General features: G+C 49.0%; 1 protein-coding gene across 1 annotated transcript in view; it reads right to left on the reverse strand.

The window, feature by feature from the left end:
• Positions 1-22,966, reverse strand: part of LOC146867919 (protein-arginine deiminase type-2-like) — a 692,226-nt gene that overhangs the window by 245,500 nt on the left and 423,760 nt on the right. Inside the window, exon 11 of the mRNA XM_085608647.1 lies at positions 2,098-2,249. Coding sequence (XP_085464773.1) covers positions 2,098-2,249 — 152 coding nt within the window. The remainder of the gene's footprint in view (positions 1-2,097; positions 2,250-22,966) is intronic.

Below are 22,966 nucleotides of genomic sequence, written 5' to 3' on the forward strand. Positions count from 1 at the left end.
TTGTTCTGCATTCTGTCCATCAATAGTTCTTTTTGCATTTGTCACTCCGATTGGGACGGGTATGCTCAGATGTGAGTCCCGAGCTCTCCATGCCACTGGAATCAAGCTATCCTGGCTGAAGAGGGGTGAATCCCCGAAACTGGTCCTAGGATGCTTAATTCCGGTCCAGGGAAGAGATGACCCAGATCTGTGACTGGGGGTGAATGTTTGGCCAATGTGCAACATTCCGTCCATCATCTTGTGTGTTTTGCTGTTCGCCCTATGTGGGAAGGGTATTACCAGACGTGGGTCCCGTGCTCACTACGCCACTCGAGTCAAGCTATCCTGGCTGAAGAGGGGTGAAACCCTGAAACCGGTCCTAGGATGCGTGATTCCGGTCCAGGGAAGACATGGCTTGGCAGTTCGGGCTGGACTGTTCCCATGCGGCACAGGGTCAAGATTGATTTGCATATGGCCATGTCTGAACTGGGGTGGCATGGTGAGTAAAATAACGATGGATTAAACCCAGATCTGTGACTGGGGGTGAATGTTTTGCCAATGTGCAACATTCCGTCCATCATCTTGTGTGTTTTGCTGTTCGCCCTATGTGGAAAGGGTATGCCCAGACGTGGGTCCCGTGCTCACTACGTCACTGGAGTCAAGCTATCCTGGCTGAAGAGGGGTGAAACCCCGAAACCGGTCCTAGGATGCTTGATTCCGGTCCAGGGAAGACATGGCTTGGCAGTTCGGGCTGGAATGTTCCCATGCGGCACAGGGTCAAGACTGATTTGTATATGGCCATGTCTGAACTGGGGTGGCGTGGTGAGCAAAATAACGATGGATTAAACCCAGATCTGTGACTGGGGGTGAATGTTTTGCCAATGTGCAACATTCCGTCCATCATCTTGTGCGTTTTGCTGTTCGCCCTATGTGGGAAGGGTATGCCCAGACGTGGGTCCCGTGCTTACTACGCCACTGGAGTCAAGCTATCCTGGCTGAAGAGGGGTGAAACCCCGAAACTGGTCTTAGGATGCTTGATTCCGGTCCAAGGAAGATATGGCTTGGCAGTTCGGGCTGGACTGTTCCCATGCAGCACAGGGTCAAGACTGATTTGCATATGGCCATGTCTGAACTGGGGTGGCGTGGTGAGCAAAATAATGAAGGATTAAACCCAGATCTGTGACTGGGGGTGAATGTTTTGCCAATGTGCAACATTCCGTCCATCATCTTGTGTGTTTAGCTTTCTGGCCTAGGCCCGCAGCAGATACATATAATGCATCAAATCAAGGACTGTGCCAGCCCACCTGGGGTCACCATAGCGACGAGTGAGACAAGTTCTTTCCCCCACCCCGGCCCATCTTGCAGGCCATCATGATGTCTATACAGGGAGAGAGAGCTTCAGCACAGCAGTGCAATCAAGCGCTGCTCAACCTGCAGCTGATTTTATACCACCAGAGTGATTGCTAAGGCTGATAAACAGCCAGGGGTCGCAAGCAAGGTGGCAGGGGTCACAACAGGTGGCTTTGGGTTTGCAGATGCGACCCCTGGAGACCCCTAATTGACGTCCATGGGAATACTTGTCGTACCTAGGGCAGCATTTCCAATGCTATTTCAACGACCACCATGCTCTACAAAACTGTCAGAAACAGGAAAAAGTAACATTAGCCCTCACCGGCCAGGAGAGAACTCCTGGAGCATCTCAGCACTTCTTTTATATTTTTTTAAATACATACCCCACCATGCCGGTTTGCCTTTGAAAAATATTTGAAAAATGCCATACTATGGCATGCCAGCTAGCATTCAGATTTGCCCAAAGTGCTCCTGGTGTGCCGGTGGGAGCATGTTCGACAAAAATTCCCTAATGATCCAGTAAGGTGCCTTATATATGGAGAGTGGGGTTCTTCAGTGCCGAATTCCAAGGGCAAAATAAGCCATATAATCTGCTTTTACGTAGATTCAGACACAACCTTAAAAAAGACAAATGATTGGTTAATTAATATACATTGGGCAGAAGAGTTATTGAAAAAAACCAGAGACCCCTCCTACACATTTGATTACATTTAATAGTGCTGTACTTTAAAAATGCCCACACTGAAAACATGAACTTTTGTTCCTTACGTTGGGAAGCTGGTTCCAATGATGATCCGGCCTAGAGGATACTCTTTTCCGTGTGCTGTCACAGGAGGGCTCACTTCAAGATTGCCAAAGGAGTCCAGGCTAGTAACTTCTGAGCATAAGGCAGTTTTGGCCACATAACCAAAATCAGAACGCTGGTGGTAAGAGGGAAAGACTTCATCATGATCAACTCATTGGTAATAAAATAATACATTCTGTTAAGCAACATTTTCTTTTATTTATGCAATTACGTGCACTACGTGGAGTATATTGACAAGGAATACTCAAGCAATTATGGGTAGTACTACAAAAGCAATGTTTCTTCCGAACAAGCTTTGAAGAAAATTATTCATGAGAGCAGTTTCGAATGCAGGGTGACCACATCACTCCTGGTCAATATTGACACTCCATTCAGTCCTGAACTTTTAACTAAAATTCATTGTTTTCCGGTGTTTTAGTTGAATTAATTCAATGGTAACAAAAACAAGCATTTGCAATGCAATAGGTCTCGCATTTACTAGAGTTTGAGGTATTGACATTGCAAATAATAATGCCTTTTATTTTTGTTTTAAAAAAAAAACATAAATAAAAGGCATTGTGATTTACAATGCCAATAGCTGAAACTCTCGTGACTGCGAGACCTACTGCATTGCAAATGGTTGTTTTTCAAGGGTTCTACTAAGGCAGATGTCCTGGTACTGAGTTATCGTCACCTGAAAACTACAACTACTTGGCCGCACTGCTTCTCCACTCCCATTCCCTGTTCCGCTGAAACGTACCGCTGAAACGTAACACGTGACCAATCCAACCAATTGTCATGCCCCGCGGTTAAGCCTCTACAGGCAGTGAGTATATAAAGGAAGAAGAGCGTGTAAACGCCGCTTCGCGTTCTAGCTTTGAGCCCCATTTCCGTCCTGTGTATTGTTGCCTGACTTCCTGTAGCTGTAGTTCCGGTTTCCGATTGTGAGTCGCGGACGAGTCCCGGCTCCGGTGGTTGTTGTGTTGTGGATCCTGGTGACGCGTGGTGCTGACGGAGTCCTCTCTCTCGCCAGGATATTCGGCGAGGGTTACACCCGCTTCCTCCGATTGTAGTATCAACATTCAAGTAAGGTCTGCTGGGTGTTTTGAGGTACAGGGGTTTCCTGTCTCGCGTCGCTCCTTACTTGAGTATTAGAAGTAGATTGGCGGAGCGTGTTCTTCCTTGCCAGCGCTTCTTGTCTGGGTGTCTTCAGACCAACACCTCGCTTCTTACAAGAGTCCTATTCGAAGCCTTATCAGGCGTGTGTATAGTTGTATATAGTTGTATTATTACCTGTGGTTAAGGTAACTCCAAGGTTGTGCATTTGTGGAGTATTTTCCTTTGTGTTTGCACCTCGCCCCCAGTATCATTTACTCCCCTTCACCTTCACCCGGTATATATCCATTCCCTACGTCATCCTGAGTTTCTATCAGGTATCCGGAGGTGATAACTGCGAGGACCATTGAGTAGGGGGTTAGGTTTCCCGCTCTTCTTCACAGAAAGCAAGGTATTTGATCTTCCCACTCCTCTCCTATGAAATAGAGGCATACTCTACCCCCTGAGTTTACCATCTCTCTATACCTACTCCCCGCAGCTGCTCGCAAAGGAACCTCTACTTAGAATACACCTGCTTGTTCCCACAGACTCATACATAAGCAGCTGACGATATTCCCGGTAGGTGTTGGGGAAGTACAGAATTGAAGGAGCATAGGTGGCGGTGCAGAGATTTTCACTAACCCTCTTTATGTTACAGCTGGGAGACCCTCTTGTTTGTCCTGTCACGATCCATCTCGCTCCTGCTGTTCCTCCTGCCAGAATCACCCATCAAGACCTACCGGATCCCCCCACCTATTCTTGTTTTGTTTCCCTGTTTTCCCCGGTGGTTTCTCCGCTCTCTAGAGTCTGATAGAGTCGGAGGAACACGGGGGACGACTGTGGACTTCTCTTCACGACTCCAGACGCTCCTGCAGAACATCCGCGATCCTTACACCAATTTTGCCCACTACAGCCAAATAGATGCAGAAAAAACCTGCTTCAGCACCCAACACCCACTCTCTCCCTACCCAACTAGCCCACAACCAATGATAGAAACCGATCTGATGAACCCCTTTCAGTGCCCATGGCTGCAATCCTCTTCTCCAGCATCCACAGGAGGTACCGATGCTCTCTGGTGTATTTCCACCACTGTCCTCATGAAAAACTGATTGAACACATCCCACGAAACATATGTAGAGGGAAAGGGCAACCCACTTCAAATTTCTAATACTGAGCCACTGGTCATCGGCTCACACATGGATACCTTTTGAAACCAGCCCTTCCCCGGACATGGGGCACCAGAGGTCAGCCACTATTGGCCAACACACATACACCCAAATCCTCAGGCACCAGATTCAGCTGTGCCATAGAGACTTATATTCAAGACCGTGAAGGCAAGGGCAGGACCCACCTCTGGGATGACAAGAACACCAAGAAGCTTTCTAGACCTCTAGAAAAATCAATATCCTTAGTCAGGCCTTATCTAAGCTTACCTTGGACTTTCTATTTTCAGTACATGAGCTGCTGGTGTCCAAATTAAACTTAAATCAAAGATAGGTGGCATGATTCTGAGTTGGCTGATAATGGAAAATCCATCCATTGCAGAAGGAGAGGCTACATCTGGAGGGGGTACATCCGGTGGAATTTCTTGCACCACAGTGTTCACATTTCTTTTGTCACAGTACCCCTTTGTGCTTTTATTTGTCCCTGATTTATAATCATTTAAGGGGTTAAGGATTTGAGACATCTGCCCAAAATTGGAAAATGTATCCACAGCCCTATTTTGGCTGTATACAAAAGTATATGTTCTAAAAAGTGCAAAGAGGACATCCCCGCGTTTGTAGTGTGAGTACCCTACCCGCCAAACTATAAAACAACCCCCTTAGTGTTCCGGATTACTGTGTGTGAGCAGTGATTCAACTGTGTGTAATGCCGCAGAGTGGGGCTGCTGCTTCCTGGGTACCCTACCCATCACAGCAGAAAGAGCGTCCTTTCCTGGTCTGTCAGTTCTAGATGTACCTGAGGAGAGAGAGCTCCGGACCAACCAAGGCAGAGGTCCCAAACAAACATGTCCCAGCGCCCTGAAAGCTAGTCATGCAGAACCAGCTCAATAGGCTGGTCTGTACACAACTTTAATGCAGAAGCATTTGAGAGACAAGACCTAAAGGCAGAAAACGACCTGATGACCTGACCAAGATCACACAGTTTGTCTATTGAATTGGAACTCACATTAGAAGTCATGCCTCCTGGTTAGTAACTAGCCACTTCTACTATTACTACCCTCAAGCCTCGTTTTATTACCACCCTTGTTTTCTTTTTTTACGTACTGTAGGGTTCCTAAATTATTTTGCGAGTCTATGTGCCACAAACAGTATGCTACCTCACACAGAACAGAAGCGGTGGGACTGCTACGAGAGCGGACCACGTGCCTGGCCCCCGGGGACCACATGCCTGGCCCTCGCATACCCATATTGAGCGGAAATAGCGAGTGATAATTAAATAACTCACGGTTTAACTCCATAACACGGTCGCTGTGACACACGCCTCGTCATGTTGCCATCGCGTCCCCTGCTGTCGCCACCGGTCTTCCATGGATGCTGCGGGTCCCGGGGTGTCCACGAGAGGCGGGGGTGGTCCTGCCGGCCTGCTGCGGGGGCACCACATCAGAGTGGGACAGAGGCACGGACGGCGGGAGAGGGAGAAAGAACCAGTGGTGCGCAAGCACCACAGAGGAGCGGGGCCAGGAATTGAAACCAGTGGTGCGCATGCACCACAGAGGAGCGGGGGCGAGGGGGCGCGGTAGCGAGGTGAACGCGCACTGCTGCCCGTGCTAGACACCGGTGGGAATGGGCGGAGCAAAGGCGGGACATGCGCCCGTCTTCGCCCAATTGTGTGCTGGCTTTTTTTAAAAAAGCACGCAAAAGCAAATTGCAGCCGGCGAAAGCTGACCACACGCACAAGCGTGTGGTCAGCTTTCTGAACCCCCTACATGAGGTCTCGTGCTGCGCGAGCAGTTCTGCGCACTGCAACGCTAGGCGCGAGACCTAAAAAAAGACTAGAGCACACAAAATGCATTAGACTGTCATGCGTCCTGACCTGGAAACTTTGCGTACAGTGTCTGTAATGACATGCAGGGAAGTGGGGGTCATCCTATTTGAATGGTGCTTATAGAGGGATTGAGTGAATTTCAGCAGGTAAAAGAACTCCAGTCAGCTTTAGAAAGTGCACTTAACCTCAATGCTGCACTCTGGGGTTTGGTTGTGACTAGGACGTTTTTGTTGGGTGAGCGCATGTAGCTAGGACTTGTTATGTAGCACCTCAAAATTACAGAGAGGTAGTTTGGGAGAATTCATCTATGGCTTTGAAAAATACTAGCTTGTATATTTGCTGACAAGGAGCTGACCTGAGGTAGGAGTGTGAATAAGGAGATTAAAGATATTTCTTGAGGCGAAATGTAAAAACTGTATCCAGTGCTGTGAAAGAATATTGTGTGAAAGCGAATAATAGGGAATTACAGTAAACTCGTGAGGAGGGAGATGAGTGTCTTGGTTGTATGGAAGGGGGTATTTCTCGGACATCATTTAGGGGTCACCGGCACCCCTGGCTTGCCCCTTGTGACCCTTGTCACTGCCTTTGTGACTCCTGGCCTCAGAGGTGGCAAAGCCTGTGCCAGGAACACAGGGGTAGCTCGTTCTTATGGACATCGGTTGGGGCTCCAATTTCATTGTTTTCTGTCAAATTTTATTACACTAATAGTGACTAATATTTCATTATTCACTATTAGTGTAATAAAGAATGGATAACAATTAACGGGAATATGACCCTTTCTGGCAGCAAAGGTAAGTAAAAAATGCTTTTAATGTATGTTGTGTGCATGCTTGCGGGTGAGGGTGTGTATATGTGAGAGCGAGTGTGTGTATGTGTGTATACTTAAGCATGCATGTGTGAGCGAAGGTAAAGGTTAAATGGCATGTGATGTCACTTCCGCTTTCGATGAACGTTCATGGGGTATTTGGCCATATTTTCCTTGTATATATTTACTGAAGCCTGTGCTTGTTGAAAGCTGTTAGTTGTGAATTTTTCCATGTTCTTGGAAAGGTTGAAATGAACCCCTTGTTTTCTTGCCAAAGACGCTGAGTTCATGATCCATGGGTGGAAATCAACAGGGTAAGGCAGTGAGGCAGGTGCCGAGGAGCCAGTAAATCGATTATTTCCATTTTGGAAGAGTTTAACATAAGTAAGTGAATGACCATCCAGTGGCAGAGTCTGTAAAACATTTTGAAATCTGTGTCTGAATATGAGGAGTAAACGCAGCAAACATAAGAAAGATGTGGGTGTCATCCATGCAAAGATGACAGAAAAAGTCAAGGGATGTGATCATATTATCAAAAGATGAGGTGTAAAGTGAGAATAGGAGTGGACCCATTACTGAGCATTGGAAGACACCCACCGCAAGGGGTCAGGGTTAAGAGCGAGAAGCACCAAGAGAGACCAAAGGGGAAAATCAGATAGATAGGAGGGGAACCTGTCCAAGCAGATTTTGTGATACCAAGATCGGTTGAGGGGTAGCAAAGTGGGTTGATAGACAGTATATAAAATACAAAGGAGAGGTCGATGAATATGAGGATGTAAGAAAGGTGATTCTGGTGAGCAGAGATTATGAAATTAGAAACAAGCCAGCACTGATTCTTTTGGGGTCCAGATAGCAATGCACATGACTTTTAGTGTTCTTTTTGGCATCATTTTCTGAAAAATGTGGAGTATCAGGAGGAACTCGAAAGAGTGAGGAGAAGTGTCATACTAAAGCTGAACATTCCCAGATTAAAAAATGTCCCAGTGCCTAATTAATCATTAATAAAATTGGCAAGGGTAATCTGGCAATCACTCCCAGTTTCTCTACAGATTAAGGAAACATTGCTGTGCTTTCAAATAAAATTGAAAAAAAATTACTGTTTGTGAACTAATTTGGAAAAATATTTTGGTACAAAAACTGTTCTTAGTTTCAAATGTTTAGGAACCATCAATTGAACGTACATCCTGTTTCAAACCCACTGCACACATGCCTGTACACTGCAGAACACACGTAATGCATACGCTGCTTACATTAGGATGTAACTCGTAGGTTATAAATTGAAGTGTGGGATGACTAGACTCAACCTTACATCCTCCTGAGGTTCATGCAATGATTTTTTTTTTTTTTTTTTTTTTTTAAATTTTATAAAAATTTTATTGTGCAGAGAAAAAGGGTACAAGCACGGGCCTACAACCTCCTGGGCCGGCCGCTAGTATGCAGAAATGATCAAGCAGTTCAAAAACAATGACTGGCCCGCAGGGGCTCCGCTAAATGACAGGAGATCAAGCTGCACATAAAGGAAGTCAGGATACACCCTTTTAACATAACTATCAACCAAAGTAAAGAAAAACAAAAAGCAAGGCGAAAAACATTGAAAGGGCGTCTAACCATAGCAGAGGAACTCCACATAGGACCACCCTAGGGTGGTCAATAAAAGGGGGGTCTGAGAGGGAGGGGGGGGCCACGGGAAAACCAAATCTATACTCAGATGAACAGAGTAAGCAAGGAACCCTCAAGGATCAGCGGGACAAGGCAACCTCAGACGTATCCACCAGGGGGGGAGAACAGATAGTCCCTCGATACACATTCCACTGACCCCAGATTCTACCCCACGCCCCCGGTTTACCATGAGCCACATACACCGTCTTCTCCCTGAACATGCACCAGTCCATGTTCTCCTTCCATACGGACACGGTGGGAGGCCGTTGGGAACCCCAAAGCTGCGCAATATCTCTCTTTGCGATCATGTTCCCAAGGGCCACCCACCGAGCCCTGGCCGCATTATAGTCATTGGGCTCCCACACATTCAGAACACATCGGCGCACCTCCGGCAGCAGAGCGACCCCCGTGACTCGTTTCATAACATCATGCACCTGGCGCCAATATTCCGCCACCTCGCGGCACTCCCAGAGGATGTGGAGAAAGGTGGCACTGAGCCCGCAGCCACGCTTACAGAGCCCGTCGTCAGAAAACCCCATCGAGACCAAACGGGGACCCGTCACATAGACACGATGGAGAATCTTAAGCTGGACCAGACGGAGACGGGCCGGGATGGCAACCTCCTTAGGGGATGACAGCGCAGACTGCCAGTCCTCGTTGTCCAACTCCACCCCATCTCCCGTCCATGCCTCCCGAAGACGCACCAAGAGATCAGCCCGATTATTTATTCGTTTTTTATAAATCAGGGAGATAGTACTGTCGGGGACGTGTCCGTCGAGTATACGGTCCTCGAGAGGCGAAGAAACAGGGACCGTGGTCCCCTCCCCAAAGACCGAGAGTAGGGCGTGCCGAACCTGGGCATAGCGGAAGAACTCCCTTTCACTAAGCTCGTACTCGCTCTGAAGCGCCGTGAAGGATTTAACCGCGCCTTTAACCCATAGGTCCCCCACTCTGCTAATGCCGATCGTATCCCAGTGCTCAAAGCCTTTCGTTGTCCAGAGGCTTCCCAAGCGCTCAGAGGCGAATAGAGGAGTAGCACACGTTAACCGCTCACTCCAGCCCACAGCTACATTCGCCGCCTTCCACACACGTACCGCAATCCTAGTAGGGCCCGTGAGGGTCCTTCCGGCAGATCGAGAGTAAAGCGCTCTGTTATAGTTACCGCCGGGAAGCAGGAATTTATCCATCTCATATGCCAGGTTCGAGCCAGGAGCGTACGTAGCATGGTTAATGGCAGACAGCTGGGAGGCCCAATAGTACCTTCTAATGTCAGGAAGCGCGATGCCCCCGTCATACCAGGGAAGAGTCAGCTTTGCCAAAGCGATACGCGCACGACCGTCCCAAACCAGTTTCCTCTGCAAACTCTCCACTTCCCTAAAGTAGGCCGCCGGAATGATATCGAAGGAGTTCTGGAGAGCGTAAAGAAATCTGGGAAGGGACATCATTTTAAACAGTGCTGCGCGACCAAGTGGAGACAAGGGCAACTTACACCACCGAGCCGTGTCCGCCCTCAAACGCCGGAGGGGAGACAGGAGATTCTGCTCATAGCGGACCGCCGGATCCAACGAAACGTATACCCCCAAGTATTTAAAGCCGGATTGAGATGTTTGGATCGGAAGCCGAGGTGGCAAGAGAGGAAGGCCACTGGAGATAGGATACACGCAAGATTTGGACCAGTTAATTATCAAACCCGAATTTCTCCCGAAGGAAGTAAGGACATCAAAAAGCACATTGAGCGACTTCCGCGGCGAGGTGAGGTACAGAAGAATATCATCCGCGTACAACGAGACCCGATCCTCGAAGCCCGGGGCCCACCGGATCCCTCTGATCGAGGGCTCCCAGCGGAGCCAGGCAGCGAGCGGTTCCAAGGCGAGAGCAAAGAGCAGAGGGGACAACGGGAACCCCTGCCGAGTACCCCTCCCGAGCGCGAAGGGCCGAGAAACCCGCCCATTGACAACCACCTGAGCCATTGGACCAGCATAGAGGAGCTTCACCCAACCAATAAATCCCTCCCCAAAGCCAAACTTCGCCAATACGGCCCAAAGGAATGGCCACTCGATGGTATCAAAGGCCATCGTGGCGTCTAAGGAAACCAATATGGCCGGTTCAGAGAAGTACTCCGCCCTAGCGAGGACGCCATGTAGACGCCGCAAGTTGAGAGCGGTATTACGATGAGGGATAAAGCCGCATTGATCCGGATGTATCAAATCACAGATAACTCCCAGCAAGCGATTAGCGAGAACCTTGGCAAGGATTTTCGGTTCGGCATCTAGGAGGGAGATAGGCCTATATGAGGCACAGCGGTCTCGTGGCTTACCGTCCTTGGGAATAACAACTATAGTAGCCAGACGCTGGTCGTCGGGAAGGGAACCCCGCTCGAGCGACTCCAGAAACATACGACGGAGGAAGGGCGCGATTTTATCCGGGCGTAGTTTATACAGTTCAATCGGCAGTCCGTTGGGGCCCATAGCCTTGCCCGAGCGAAGGGAACGAATCGCGGTAGCAATCTCGGCGACAGACAGGGAGGCATCCATCTGCTCACGGTCCTCGACGGATAGGCCGGGCAAGGCAATATCCCACAGCAAGAGACGAGAGTCATCCTCATCTCTATCAGACACCGGGGAGTACACCGCCCGGAGGTGGTCAGCAAAACACTCCACAATCTCACCAGGGTCAGTCACACACACTCCATCCGAAACCCGAAGCTCCGGGACCACACGATTCACTCTCTCCTTCTTATCCAACCAAGCAATCAGTTTACCCGCCTTGTCCCCGGCATCATACAACCTACCCTGTTGCTCCCGATACATGCTCTTGGCAGCGTCAGTGACAAGAGACTTATATTCAAACTGCTTCAAGCTGAGGGCATGAAGCCCATCCTGAGTGACACCCGTCTCCAAAGCCGCCTCCAGCCCCGATATTTCAGTCTCCAGCTTCACCACCGCCTCATTCTTAACCCTCTTAGCCTCCACTATCTGGGATAGGGCATGCCCGCGGAGCACTGTTTTGAAGGCTTCCCACAGGGACACTGAGGACAACACCGACCCCTCATTCTCGAGAAAATACTGATCAATCGACTTAACAAGGCTATCACGAATCTTGGGGTCTCGCAAGTACCAAGGGTTAATAGGGGCGATCCGCCCAGCGGACCGCATCCCGGTGTCGAAAAGCAACCACAGTGGGGAATGATCAGAGATACCCCGGGCCAAGTGCTTGACCTCTCGAATCCGGGCAGTCTGGGCCGCGGGCATAAGAAAATAATCCAATCTGGAGAGACTCCCATGGGCCCCAGAGTGAAATGTGTACTGACACTGTGTCGGATGCATTAACCTCCAACAATCCACCAGACCGAAGGTATCCAAGCGTCCGCCGAGCCACGCCTGGGCAGCAGGGAGGGCCCTGGGCGGGTGGCGATCCAAATCACCCGAAACAACCGAATTAAAATCCCCACCCATAAGCAAAAGACTGTCAGGAAGCTCAAGCAGCATACGACCCAAGTCTGAGAAAGTGGAGTTCTGGAGGCCCGGGGGAACATAAACCGAAACCAAGGAAAGGGACTGTCCCTCCCACCTCCCAATCAGAGCCACATAGCGCCCTCTATCGTCTAGGACAACCCTGGTGATCTCTAGCGGAAGTGAAGATCGTAGGAGAATGCCCACCCCTCTAGAGCCAGTGGTGAAACCGGAATGGGCCACGAGTCGGTTTTCCCCCCTGTTCATGGCATGACAAACATTACCAACCAGATGCGTCTCCTGTAAGAATACCACATCAGGAGTCAAACGACGCAAATACTGCAGCACAACACCCCGTTTGATACGATCCCCCAATCCGTTGACGTTCCAAGACATCAATCTCAACCCGTCCCCCCCCATCCCCTCCAATAGATCAAAGGTCCCCCAGCAAATAGCGCGACACCTGAAACTGAAACAGAGCCAATACCTCGCCTTGAAAACAAAAAACACAGATCCAAACAACCCCTCCCACCCACCAACCCCCCCCCAAATTCAACTCCCCCCCCCCCCTGCACCCCTGCAGTCCAGAAAACCACCCCAACTTGCAGCGTGCCTGTCGCCCTACAAACCCCATTCTACGAAAAGACCCCGGAGGAGGAAAGGGACCCGTCCCTGCCCGCCCCCAACATAGATCATAATTAAACAAAATGTACCAAAGAAGTAGAACCCAGCCGAACAAAACAAACTGTCAAAGTCAAGGACCAAAAGTCACTCCGAAGGAGGCCCGCCACCCTCGGCACCACCAGAAGGCCCAGGCCAGTCACCCCGGTCCGGCAGAGAATCCAGCCAGTCACTCACAGTCGCAGGACAGTCAAAAAAGGTAGCCCGGTCTTCGTATTCCACTCGGAGCTTAGCAGGAAAAAGCATCGAGTACTTAAGACCCAGGTCCCGGAGACGGCGCTTCACCCCCTGGAAACCCATCCGCTGTTTCTGGACCAGTTGGGTGAAGTCCGGGAAAAAGTTAACGGATGAGTTCTCATATCGGACCGGGCCATGTACCCGTGAGGCCTGCAGAATCGCATCTCGGTCTCTGTAGTGAAAAAGTTTTGCGACAATAGGCCTCGGGGGAGCTCCCGGTCGCGGCCGACCGCCTGGGACTCGATGGGCCCGCTCCACGGCAAAGAACTTACTCAGGCCAGCGGGGGCAAGCTGTTTGAGGATGAGTTCCTCAACCATAAGATCCACCGGGCGATTGTCGGAGGTCTCCGGAACACCTATGACGCGGATGTTATTGCGTCGAGCCCGTCCCTCGAAGTCCTCCAGCCGCCGGGCCATCAGGTCGTTGGTCGACTTGAGGTCGCCGAGAGCAGTCTGCAGGTCCGACACATCCGTACCAAGGGTGGACTTCCGCAAATCCAGCGATTGGACCCTCTCATTGGTTTTAGAGAGATCCGCCCGAATTAGCGTAACATCAATGGCCACTGTGTCGATTTTATGGGCCAAGGCCTCGTACTGCTGAGCGATGGTCTCCTTGATGCCATTAATAACGCCCATGATGTCCTGCAGGGACAAATCCGGAGGGGCGGACGGAACACCCCCAGCGTCATCCGGGAGAACACCGGCCGTCCCAGGGGACCCTTTACCCTGAGTGTAGCGGTCCATGTTGTTGGTCTGGACCGGTCCCCCACGTAGGGATGTCTTGGTCTTACGCCTCTCGGGATCCCCTCTGCCTCCCATGTGGAACCACGCTCGCCGAAGGGGACCACCGAGCAAGCGTCAAAGTGGCACGGGCGAAGCCGACACGAGCCGTACCAGGGACCGCAATGTGGCGGTGCGAGAGGATCAAAGTCAATGGGCACACTGGGTTCAGGCGGAGACAAAAGCACGAAGCGAAGGCCGAGTAAAAACCCAGCCGCACAAAGCAACTCCACTGTCCAGCCACTCAGAGATCCAAAAGTGAAACCGAAAGTGATGAGACGGCCGCCGGCACAGCCCCGATGCCGTTGTTGTTCAACTATGCCCCGGATCCACAGTTCACCTTCGCACCGGGCACAGCCATCAGTTGGGCCTCAAAAGTTCAAACCACCATAGATCAGGTCTCCCAGGTCCGATTTGGTTTCTGAAAAGAGTTTAGGGTTCAGCCAACGTTCATCTTCCAGAATCCGTCAACCAAGTCAGGATAGAGTCAGGATAAGTTCCGAGGAGCAGCGAGGGTCCGGGGAGCCCTTTGCTCACGCGACCATCTTGGATGCGTGCTAGGCTCCTCCTCCCGTTCATGCAATGATTGACATATTGTGCCTTTTTTAAAGAATCAAAAATCAGTGCTTCGCAACCAGAGGAATTTTTCAGTTAGTGCTGAAGGCGAGCCAAAGGAAGGTGAGTGGTAACGGTGGGGTGATTAGCAAGCTGAATAAAAATAGAGATGTGCTGATTTTTGATTCTTTAGGTAGAGGCACACTGTATTCGACTTTGTTTCCATTATGTGGCACACATATTTTCCTTGGACCATGCGTCTGGACAGACGTAGGTCTGTTGTGGCTGTTTACATTGGACAGGAAATGCCTGATGTACAAAGCAGAGATTGGACTCGGAATGCCTGATGTACAAAGCAGAGATGATGTGCTGAACTGCTGTTATGTTATGTGTGCCGGACAAATTGACAGTAAGGAACCGGGTATCCATTTCAGATAAGACTTAGGCCCACAAGTAAAAATTAGGAAACATTCATTGGAAAATCCACTAGGAATATGGCAAGAACACTTAAGAAATTATTTTTGAGGTGTGTAGTTTAAGACATTCCTTTAATGAGCTTTCTCCTGAATGGGTTATTTCTAAATCTGGTGTGGATGGGAAAATTCCCGACAGTGATCTAATCAGATCGCGTGTCGAAGTAAGCCAAGCCAAGTCTAAAATTAGATATGATGATGACAAAAAAGTTAAGTTTGAGGATTTTGTTGTGGGTGAGTATGTCCGTATCAGGAGACCTTTCAAGAGGGGTGGTTCAAAGTTTTATCCTGAAACTAAAATTGTTCAAGTCAATAAACATGCTGTACAGGTTGTTGGTGGGAAGTGGTGGAGCAAAAGGAGGTGGTTAATTTTTCTGATACATGTAATGATTCCTTTTCTACTGATTCTGGGGTAGCTACTGGACATGATTTTTATGACTTAAGTTTTTCTAACAAAACTTGTATTCCTGATCTAGCTGAGGGGCAATTGTCCTTCAATGATGAAGTCGATGCAGTATAGATCCTATCTCTGCCAACAATTGTAATTCTGCTTCTTAGTGTCTTTCTGTTCCATTGGAATCTGGTAATGTTCCCTTTTTACCTGAGGGTAATTCTGGTATGCCGAAAGCTTCATTTATTGATAATTGCGCATATCAAATACTTTTTCTGATCCTTTGGCTTCCATGCGAGGGAGAATAAAACGTTTACCCAAATATCTTGAAGACTTTGTTATTTAATCTCTATAATTTTTTATTTGTTTGCTGTTATAAGGGGGAGGTGTGTTATATCCTCATGTTATCTGTTTATTATGTTATGTTTAGTGCTCGTGATGCATGTGCATCATAGCATCACTTGTAATCTAGGTGACTAGAATGCTTGCTCTCTGGAAGCTCCAGTGGAGTCAGTTATTGCTGTGGTCTGATGATGGGAGCTGCTGCTTGGTGAGGGTCTTTGGTGCTGTCTTCCTGCTTTCTGGATTAAACCTACTCTACAACCCTACTACTGCGTGAAGTACTTCATTTAAGATGCAACATGATTTGGCAACAACTGGGATGAAGCCAGCACCACAGAAGAACCCATTTCTACTTGTGCCTTTCTGACAAATTTTCTGCTTTGACCCTCCCAAATGTTTGCGGAGTTCCTTTTTTTCCTTCATTTTGCATTTATTTGTACCTCATCTTGGAATTGGTTCGTTTTTAACAGGAACCGGTCTGCGTTTTCTGAACATTTATTTAACTGCTTTCCCAGCATTACAGAACAGAACAGCCTTTGCTTCCTTGCTGCTTAGTTTGAGATCAACGAATTGGAAACGTATTTTAACTTTATTGCTTTTTTTACCTTGCTTTTACGTGCTTGAACAGACCTCGGTTTATCTTCAAAACCTCCGCGAGCACCAACGTCTCCACCTAGAATCTTCAGGCAGTTAGAGTCTCCACTTCATCAGCGCTCGCCCCACCGATCTCCGGATCGCCCGTGCAAGCAGCACGTCTTCATTCAGAGCTCCACACACAGAACTGACGTCTTACGTCCTACGGAGTGCGTTGAGGCAAGTTTCCTTATTCACTTAAAGGCGAAATCCTTCCTTTTAAGACATCTCATCTTAATACTTCATTGCGCAGTGACGTGCACACCTCTGCTGGTCATGGATGAGAAATTATTTATTTCAAGAACGCTTCAGGCGTGGTGAGGCGCACACCTCAAGCACTTCAAATACAGTGAGATGCACACTTGGAACTTCATATGTATATCCACTGTTGGTGAGTTTCCCATTACTCACTTACTCAACTTTTCACAAATTTGCAGTCATTCTTCTATGGTTGTGGTGGTGAGTACTTCAAGCGCGGTGATGCGCACACGTACATTATTATCTATTTAACATTTTTCGCGGTTCTGGGCACACCATTTTAAAGTATATTACTTGTACACAACCATTGTTTAGTGTGTACCTATTTCTGGCATTTGTTCTAGCGCGGTTACGCGCATACTATGTTATACTCATTTACCTTTTCAAGTGTTTATTTTATATTTAGTTCATCTAATTGGACCTTCAAACAGCTATTTTACCAGTGTAATGTTGTTCCCTGCTGCCTCACCTACCAATAACCACCAGTACACGTGGTGTGGTCTCACGTACTTTATTCACTCACAGGAGCGCCGGCTCGGAGCTCCTTACAGTTCGAATTCGGCGCTCGTACTCGATTCCCGAAATGGCCGCCACCGGACATCCTGTGACATCATGGGGCGGCGCGTGCAACACTAGACCGCTACACCACATCTCCCCCTTTACCAAAACAACCTCCCAACAGAACCCCTGTAACTTGTACAGTCTTACTTGTTGTCCATGCAATATTCTCCAAACTTCCGGGGCAGTATGATTCTTCTTCCCCGTCGCGTCTGCCGGTCAGGTTCACCTGTTCTCGGGGTGGTGGTCATGCTCTGCATGTCAGGTGTCCCTTCTTCACCTTCCCGGCTTGCCTGTCCTTTAGCACTGCCCGCTCTGTCCTCTCGGGCTTCTCCTTCCTGCTCCTTCTTCCCTCCAGCGCTGTGTCTCCCCTCAGCCTGGGGACTGCGTCCCGTGTCTCTTGGAGGGCTTTCCCCTTCTTCTGCGGAACTCGCCGCCTTGTTAGGTGTCTCTGCTGGTGTCGCCTCCGCCGCTGTTTTCTCTCCTGCGGGTAAGCATCTCGCCATGCGGTCCTGTGACCATATCTTCCCGTCGCTGAGAAGCGCCGATCGTGAGTATGGTTCCAGCACTTGGAACGGCGGCGTGAACTTGCTGTCTCCCTTCTTTTGCATGGTGGGTAGCTTGACTCTCACCCACTCTCCTTTTCCTAGGGCCACCTCCTTCGTGTTGTGTGCCCTGTCGTAGTGTTCTGTATACACTGCTTGTGCCTTCTCCCAATTTTTCCGCACCACCGCCGGGGACCAATGGCTCTGTACGGTGAGTCGCTTCCAGGCCACATTGTCCTTCGTGAAGGGTTCTCGCCCCCTAAGCACCCGGAAGGGACTGTACCCCGTTGACGTGGGGGTGATACGATACGCCCACATCAGCCTTTTCAACTCTTTTTCCCAGTCTTTCCCTTGGCTTATGGTGGCTTGGACAGAACCCATGATCACTCTGTTGAACCTCTCCGCCGCGCCGTTCCCGGCTGGGTGGTAGATGGGAGTGTGCCGTATGGAAATTCCGTTTCGGTCCATGAATGTACCCCATTTGCTGGAGGTGAATTGCGGGCCATTGTCGCTCAGGATCCCTTTGGGTATTCCTTCCCTTATGAAGATATCTGTCAGGAATTCCAGAATCGTCTCCGTCTCCGCGTTGTCTGCCATGTGGACTTCCGGCCACTTGGAATACCGGTCTACCACTACGGTGATGTACTTCTGGATCTCGTTCGCATCCGTGATGGGTCCCAGGACGTCGATCGAGATCTCCTCCCACGGGTTATCCGGGCACGCAAATTTGCCCAGTGGTGGTCTTAGCATCCTTTGTGTTTTGTCTGCGTTGCTGCAATGTTCACACCCTCGTACATGCTGTTCTACTGCCAGATCAATCCCCGGCCACCAGTAGTCCTCCTTGGCTCTTCCTTTGGCCTTTACGATGCCCAAATGTCCTTCATGGGTGAGAGATAGTATGCGTTGTCTCAATGCGATGGGAGGAACCACTTTGTTGCCGCGCAGCAAGAACCCTGGGTTGTCTCCTAGGGACAGTTCTTCCTTCACTTCCCAAAATTGCTTCAGCTCCTCGCTCAACAATCTCTTCTCTGGCCATCCTTTAGTTACGTATGTTTTGATTGCACTCAACTGATCGTCCTTGCTGTACTCCTCTTCCCATTTCTGGGCACTTATTGCTCTTTCATGGTCGCCTGTGAAGGCTACCGCGTAGTCTTCCCAGCCTCCTTCTTCTTGAGTTTCCGCAGTCTCCTTGGCCGCCGCCCTGCTCAGGAAGTCCGCCACACCGTTGCGGTGGCCTGGTAGGTATTCCACGTCGTAGACGTAGTCCAACAGCCGGAGTGTCATTTTCGCGATCCTCGGTGTCGCATGCTCATGCCCCCCTGACGTGAGGACCTTCACTAGCGGCTTGTGATCCGTTCGCAGCAAGAACCGTCCTCCCCACAGGAATTGCCGGAACCTCTCCATCGCCCACACAGCCGCTAGTGTCTCTTTTTCAATGACGCTGAACTTGCTTTCGTTCGGCGCTAGCGCCCGCGATGCGAAACTGATCGTAGATACGCCCCCTTCTGCTGTCTTTTGCATGAGGACTGCCCCCAGCCCTCGATCACTGGCATCTGTCGTCAGCATGGTGGGGGCTTCCGGATCATATCCTTGGATCGGCACTGCTTCGCTGATGTTCTTCTTCATTGCCTCAAACTCCTGTTGATGCTCTCCCGTCCAGACGAAGGTGGACTTGTTCTTGAGGAGTGACCTCATGAGATGCGTTTTGGAGGCGAAGTGGGCTACGAATTTGCTATAAAACTCCGCCATGCCCAGGAAGGTACGTACATCCTCTTTGCTCAATGGTGTAGGCGCATCTCTTATTGCAGCGACGGTATATGATTTGGGTTCTATGCCGTGCTTGCTTATTTCATGGCCCAGGTAGGTTACGGTGTTTACGCTGAACTTGCATTTGTCCCATTGGGCGGTAAGCCCATTCTGCTGCAACACCGCCAGGACTTCTGTCAGTCTCTTGTTGTGTTCTTCTCGGGTGGCCCCCATCACTAGGATATCATCCTGAAAGTATTGGATGCCCATCTTCCTGTGGAATAGCTTGTGCATCAGCTTCTGGAAGACCGCTGCCGCGGACGCAAGTCCGAACGGCATCCTCAGAAACTTATAGCACCCAAACGGTGTTATGAAGGATGTTAGATGGTTGCATGACTTATGCAGGGCAATCTGGTGATAGGCGGATGTGAGGTCCACTGTGGAGAACCACTGTGCTCCGTGGGTCTTCGCTAGCATCTCGTTGATCCTAGGCAAGGGAAACTTGTCGACGACGATATTCTTATTCAGCTCTCTGAGGTCGACACACAGTCTCACCTTCCCGTTGGGCTTCTGCGCTACGACCAAGGGTGCCAGCCATTCCGCGTTGTCTATCGCCTCGATTACGCCATTATCCTCTAACCTCTGTAGTTCTTCCTGCACAGCACTTCGTACGCGGAAGGGTATGTTGCGCACCTTGTGGGTCACTGGTGTTGCTCCTTCTTTCAGTCGTATCTTGTGCGTGAACTTCGCCATCCGGCCGATGGTGCCTTTGAATACTTCAGGGAACTCTTCTTTCCAACGCCTTCCTTCCATGTCCGGGCCGTCCTCCGTCATGAGGACTTGCATGTGCCCACCTGGGTTCAACTTTATGCCCAACGCTCCTTGGTCTCTCCAGCCCAACAACGAAGGTCCCTTCTCCGCCACATACAGTTTTCCTTCACATGTGCGTCCTCGGAATTCGAAGGTGAGCGGACAATACCCTACCATGGGTATCGGTTCTCCCGTGAAGGTCACGGGATGGATATCCGTGGGCCTCAAGTAATATGTCGTTTTGGGCGCGAACTCTTCCTCCCATATCTTTCTTTGCACTATGGTGTAGGGTGATCCTGAGTTGGCCACCATGGTGGTCTGTATCCCTCCGATGTTCATGTCACACCGGGGTTTTCTGTCCGTTATGACATCCCTCAGTGGCAATGACTGCGGGATCCAAACTCTGAGCTCTGAGCTCACAGCCTTATGAGTTGATGAGACTTGCAGACATCTACAAGCATGGTTGGAGACTTTGTTGAGGTGGAATCTGGCTCAGTCTAGGCCACAGCTGTAGTCTCTTAGTTTTGAATGACTGCAGGGAAGGTAGGTGAATACCGAAGGAGCATTATTATTGTTCCCAGGGGCAGGGTTCTAAGGAAGACCCCCAAACTTCTAGGGGTTCCCCAACCCTTCAAGGGGGGCCCCTATTCAGACCAAGGCCAATGAATATCTGTGAGCTAAGGAAAACACAGAGGCCCCCATCACATTCTGCAGTGAGGCTGGGTGGGGCCCCATCATTTCGCATTACACCACTACCCAGGGCTGTGTGAAAAGGTCTGCCCTCGCCGCCGGAACCGCAGTCAGCATTGCTGGCCCATGGCCAGTAGACAGCAACGCAGATCTATGACTATTCAGCTCTGAGAAGGCTGGAAACAGCATCATGTGCCTGTCTGGAGCAGGCCTATGATGCGGCATCCATATGAAGGCAGAGAAGGAGCACAGCGTCTTTTACTGTGCGCATGTCTAAGAAACAGCACACATTTCCCGAGGAAGTATTCTGGGCAGCAACGAACACACACCTACCTGATTTAATCATCGTGCAGCTCTGGACATGCAAGCCGGCACAGCACCCAGTGGCCCAAAGAATTGTACTGTAGTTCAGAAGGAGAATGAACTAAAATGTTGTTTTTATCTCTTCACATTTTCTGTTCATTCAAAGACAGAGGTCAACTATTAGGCTATGTTGTCTGACAAATTGCTGATCATTCTTTTAACATGGAGACTGGGGTATACTTGTCTTATTCTGATTGCTAATTGAGAGGATTTTGTAAAGTGAATAAGGTTGTAGTCTTACTGGTGTAAAAAGGAAGGCTCAAGGATGTCGTTTTTTCTAACACACAACAAAATTTAAATACCTATAAATTAACTTGTTAGAAATTCGGCTGTTAGTTGACTGGGGTATGAGCCATTTTCATCAAGCAGCAACCGCAATCTTAGTCAGGGTAAGAGGCAGGCAAACCCTAAATCAACCTGTGCTAAACCTCTGGTAGCGTGGCACAGAGCAGTCAGGCTAAACTTAGAGGCAATGTGTAAAGGTCCACAGGTCCACAGGTCCAGAAGTGTACTGAAGTGGTGGTGTCTGAGGTCAAGTACTTATACCCCGTGGTGCCTTTGCAGTTGGGGTGTCTACAAACACAGGTCTTTGAAGTGCACAGAGGCCTTGCCCTTCCTATCCTGGCTTCAGGCTCACTATAGGGGAGTACGCAGCCCTTTATGTGGGGACTGGACAGAGACTATTCAGGTTTGAGGCTGGGACCAGCTCTTCCCTCCCATCCTGTCAGGATGGCCCATCAAGTCACACCTAAGCTCTAATGGAGTGTGGCTGTCTAGTGGGAATACACAAAGTCCAGCTGCCACCCACCCCAGTCATGTGATTATAGACAGGGAGCAGGCACCAAATGGCTAAAGTATGGAAAATGCCAACTTTCTGTACTTCTGTTCTTCTGTACACTGTCTCTAGCATTGAAGTGGAGGTATTTATCTTTATTGTTTACATTGCGCACATCCTTCACGGGCGGTTTTCACTTCACGTAGTAGTTTTTCAGAGTACAGTTTTTGGTGCGGTAGTGGAGTTAACTTATTAGGTTTACCATGCACGTTTATCAAGGGTGGTTCTTACTTCTCATTTTATCATCTTTCAACACTGGGTCTGTCACGTTAGTTTTGGATTCCTTCCGGCTTCCTATGGCTATGCTGGTTCTTATACTATTTCTTCCACTGGTTTTTCTTGATACAGAGGAACTAATAATTACCCCTCTGAATGATCGTGAAAAGATTAAGTCACATATTACAATTTGATTGAAAGAGTTGCATTAGAAGTAACCGCTCCGGATGCAGGAACATTAACAAGTCTTTTTGTTATATGAGTAATTGGATTGATTGTATAAATGTTTGTTCTGTAGATTTCCCCTGACAAAGGGTGAGAGCACACCCGAAATGCATTGGGAATGAATATCCACATTTGAATGCATCATTTTGATTTAACAATCATTAAGAATATCTGTTGAAGATATCGTCTTCGAATAAAGCAAACTGAAGATTCAGCATTGGATACCGCCATCATCATTTCTTAGAAATATTGCAAGATTTATGTTATTAGATGAATTTTTGATTTCACAACATTGACTTAATGTAAAAGGTTTCTGATTAATATTTAGCTAATACACTCTCCATTTGTGTTCTCAAGGTAGTGAGCCATCTGTCTAAGACTTGTGTCCTAGTTTTGCTTCTTCAAATTTCTAAAAGTGGCATTTTCAGAATTACAATTTTAAATCCGAATTCACCATAAGTTTTGGAACACTTCAAGCAATGAGACACTTAAAACACCACTCAAAAAGATCCCACA

The sequence above is a fragment of the Triturus cristatus genome, chromosome 1_2 (assembly GCF_964204655.1).
Source record: "Triturus cristatus chromosome 1_2, aTriCri1.1, whole genome shotgun sequence".
Classification (NCBI taxonomy): domain Eukaryota; kingdom Metazoa; phylum Chordata; class Amphibia; order Caudata; family Salamandridae; genus Triturus; species Triturus cristatus.